Here is a 2,491-nt window from a genome sequence, read left to right on the forward strand (position 1 = left end):
TAAATTCATGCCATAAAGCTCTAACTTAGTCTGGCTTTTTTGGGACTTATATACCAGCTTTTTAGTCTATGGTTTTCAGATTTAATTGACACAAAACTGGTTGAGAATATTGATCCATCCATATTTATTCATGATATTTGACATTTGGGTATTCACTGAGGTGGGTAGGCCCTGTTTAATTTGCTATATCGATCATCATAAAAGATTTGGAAGCCAAAAGTTTGTGACAAAAATCTCAGGTAGGTACCTAAGCCCAATGAGTCGAACGTATATAAAACTCGGAGAGCCAGACAAGAGCAGAAAAATAATGAACACTCCAATCCTGTTATTCATATTCATATGCATGCACCACGGAAAGGCTTTATTCTTATTCAACACCACCTTTCGGCACAACAACAATTAATAAAACATCTATAAGAATAAATCAATAGTAGTAATACTCTACATCTCTCCCTTGAAGATCTCGGTGGTCGTCTTCTTGATGAGCTCCCACGCGCTTCGCACGTGCCTCTCCTCCTGCAGAGACGACCCCACCGCGAACCGCAGCACGAACTTACCGCCGACCATCGTGTGCGCCAGGTACGCCTTCCCGGTTCGGTTCAGGCACTCCATGAGCTCGTGGTTGGCTTTGTCGGCCTCCTCCTCTGTCATGGCGCCGCGGGGCTTGATCCTGAAGCAGACGAGCGCGAAGTTCCTCGGCACCACGACCTCGAACCGGTCGTCGGCTCGCACGGACTCCTCAAACATCTTGGCCATGGCGACATCGCTCCGGATGTGCTCCTGGAGCTTGGCGGAGCCGTAGGTGCGCATGACCATCCAGAGCTTGAGCCCGCGGAAGCGGCGGCCGACGCCGACCTGCATGTCCTTGAGGTCGGTGACGGTGCCGGCCTCGCTGGCGTCGTTCTTGAGGTACTCCGGGTTGGTCTCCAGCGAGTCGGTGAGCCGGTGCGTGTCGCGCACCCACAGGCAGGTGCAGTCCAGGCACGTCATGAGCCACTTGTGCGGGCTCATGCTGATGGAGTCCACGCGCTCGACACCGTCCAGGTGGTGCCGGAACTCCGGGCAGATGCAGGCGCTGCCTGCGTAGGCTGCGTCGACGTGGACCCACGCATTGAACCTGCGGGCAACGTCAGCGACGGCGCCTACTGGGTCTACCGCGTTGGACGACGTGGTGCCGACCGTGACGCAGATGTAGGTTGGCACGAGGCCGGCGTCAACGTCAGCCTGCATGATCTTGAGAAGCTTCGCCGGGTCGAGCGCATAGTCAGTCTCCGGACTGGTGGTGATCGACTTGATGTTGGCAGGGTCGAAGCCGGCGAGGCGGCATGCCTTGAAGAACGTGGAGTGCGTCTGGTCGGCGGCATACACGGTCAGCCGCGTGATCCCAGCCACGCCATTGGACCCGCTCCTGCGCAGGGCTGCATCACGCGCGGAGACGAGCGTGACCAGCATTGCCTCGCTGGTCGTGCCGAGGATGACACCACCGCCGGTGCCGCGTCCAGCGCTGGTGCGGTTCATGAAGCTCGTGGGCAGGCACAGGAGCTGCGCGAGCCAGTCGAGCGCGAGCACCTCGAGCTCCGTGGCCGCGGGGGACGCCTGCCACGTGAAGCCCACGGTGTTCATTGCGGAGGCAATGAGCTCTCCGGAGAGGGCCGCCGCGCTGTTGGTCGAAGGGAAAAACGCGAAGAAGTTGGGGCTAGCCCAGTGCGTCATGCCCGGCACGACGGCCTCGCGGAGCTCCTTCATGGCGATGTCGAAGGGCGCGGAGGAGTTGGGCGGCGCCGACTGGAGCAGGCGGAGCAGGTAACCCGGCTCGACACCCGGGAGGACGGGCAGGGACTCGACGGACTTGTAGTAGTCGTAGATGAAGTCGACAGACTTGTGGAGGTATGAGCGGACGTCGTCGGCGTTGAGAGGCTGGAAGCCGTCGACGTCAGCGGCGAACGCGGCGAAGGCGGTAGGGTTGGTGTCGAGGCTCCCCATTTCAGTCGATCGATTGATCGTTAATGAGCTAGTGGGTCAGTTCCAAGATTGCTCGGAAGCAAGCTAGCTTGAGCTTGATCGAGTTGTGAGCAAGAAGAGGCAGCTGGAGATCTATCTCAAATGGTGAGTCTCGCAGGCTGGGAGGTGTGTGGTGTGATGCGGTGGTGTGGGGGGGTTTATATAGCGACGGAGTGGAGGAGCGCAGAGCAGCTGGGAAGCGGCGTGGCGTGATGGGCGTTTAATTGGTAAAGGAGACGGGACGACGGGGTAAGTGGGGCTGGCCGTACGTACACGCGCGCGCGTGGTGGTGTCGTCGTCGCCGTCTCATCGCCATGGCCAGAAACTATTGCAAGGAGAAGTTGTAGACAGAGATTCCATATTGCAATGAACTCGGAAATGAATTTGTATTGTTCTTCGTAGGCAAAAATCGAAAAATAGATAACATATACTATCGTATTTATCAAAATAGATAATATAACAGTATATTTGTAAATTTAGTATCTGTATT

At 56.4% G+C, this 2,491-nt stretch overlaps 1 protein-coding gene across 1 annotated transcript; it reads right to left on the minus strand.

The window, feature by feature from the left end:
- Positions 1-296: 296 nt before the first annotated feature.
- Positions 297-2,127, minus strand: LOC133899087 (tryptophan decarboxylase 1-like). Its single transcript, XM_062340014.1, has one exon. It carries the CDS (start codon positions 1,981-1,983, stop codon positions 442-444), a length of 1,542 nt encoding a protein of 513 aa, XP_062195998.1. The 5' UTR covers positions 1,984-2,127; the 3' UTR covers positions 297-441.
- Between the last annotated feature and the right edge of the window lie 364 nt (positions 2,128-2,491).

This window comes from Phragmites australis, chromosome 18 (genome assembly GCF_958298935.1).
Source record: "Phragmites australis chromosome 18, lpPhrAust1.1, whole genome shotgun sequence".
NCBI lineage: Eukaryota > Viridiplantae > Streptophyta > Magnoliopsida > Poales > Poaceae > Phragmites > Phragmites australis.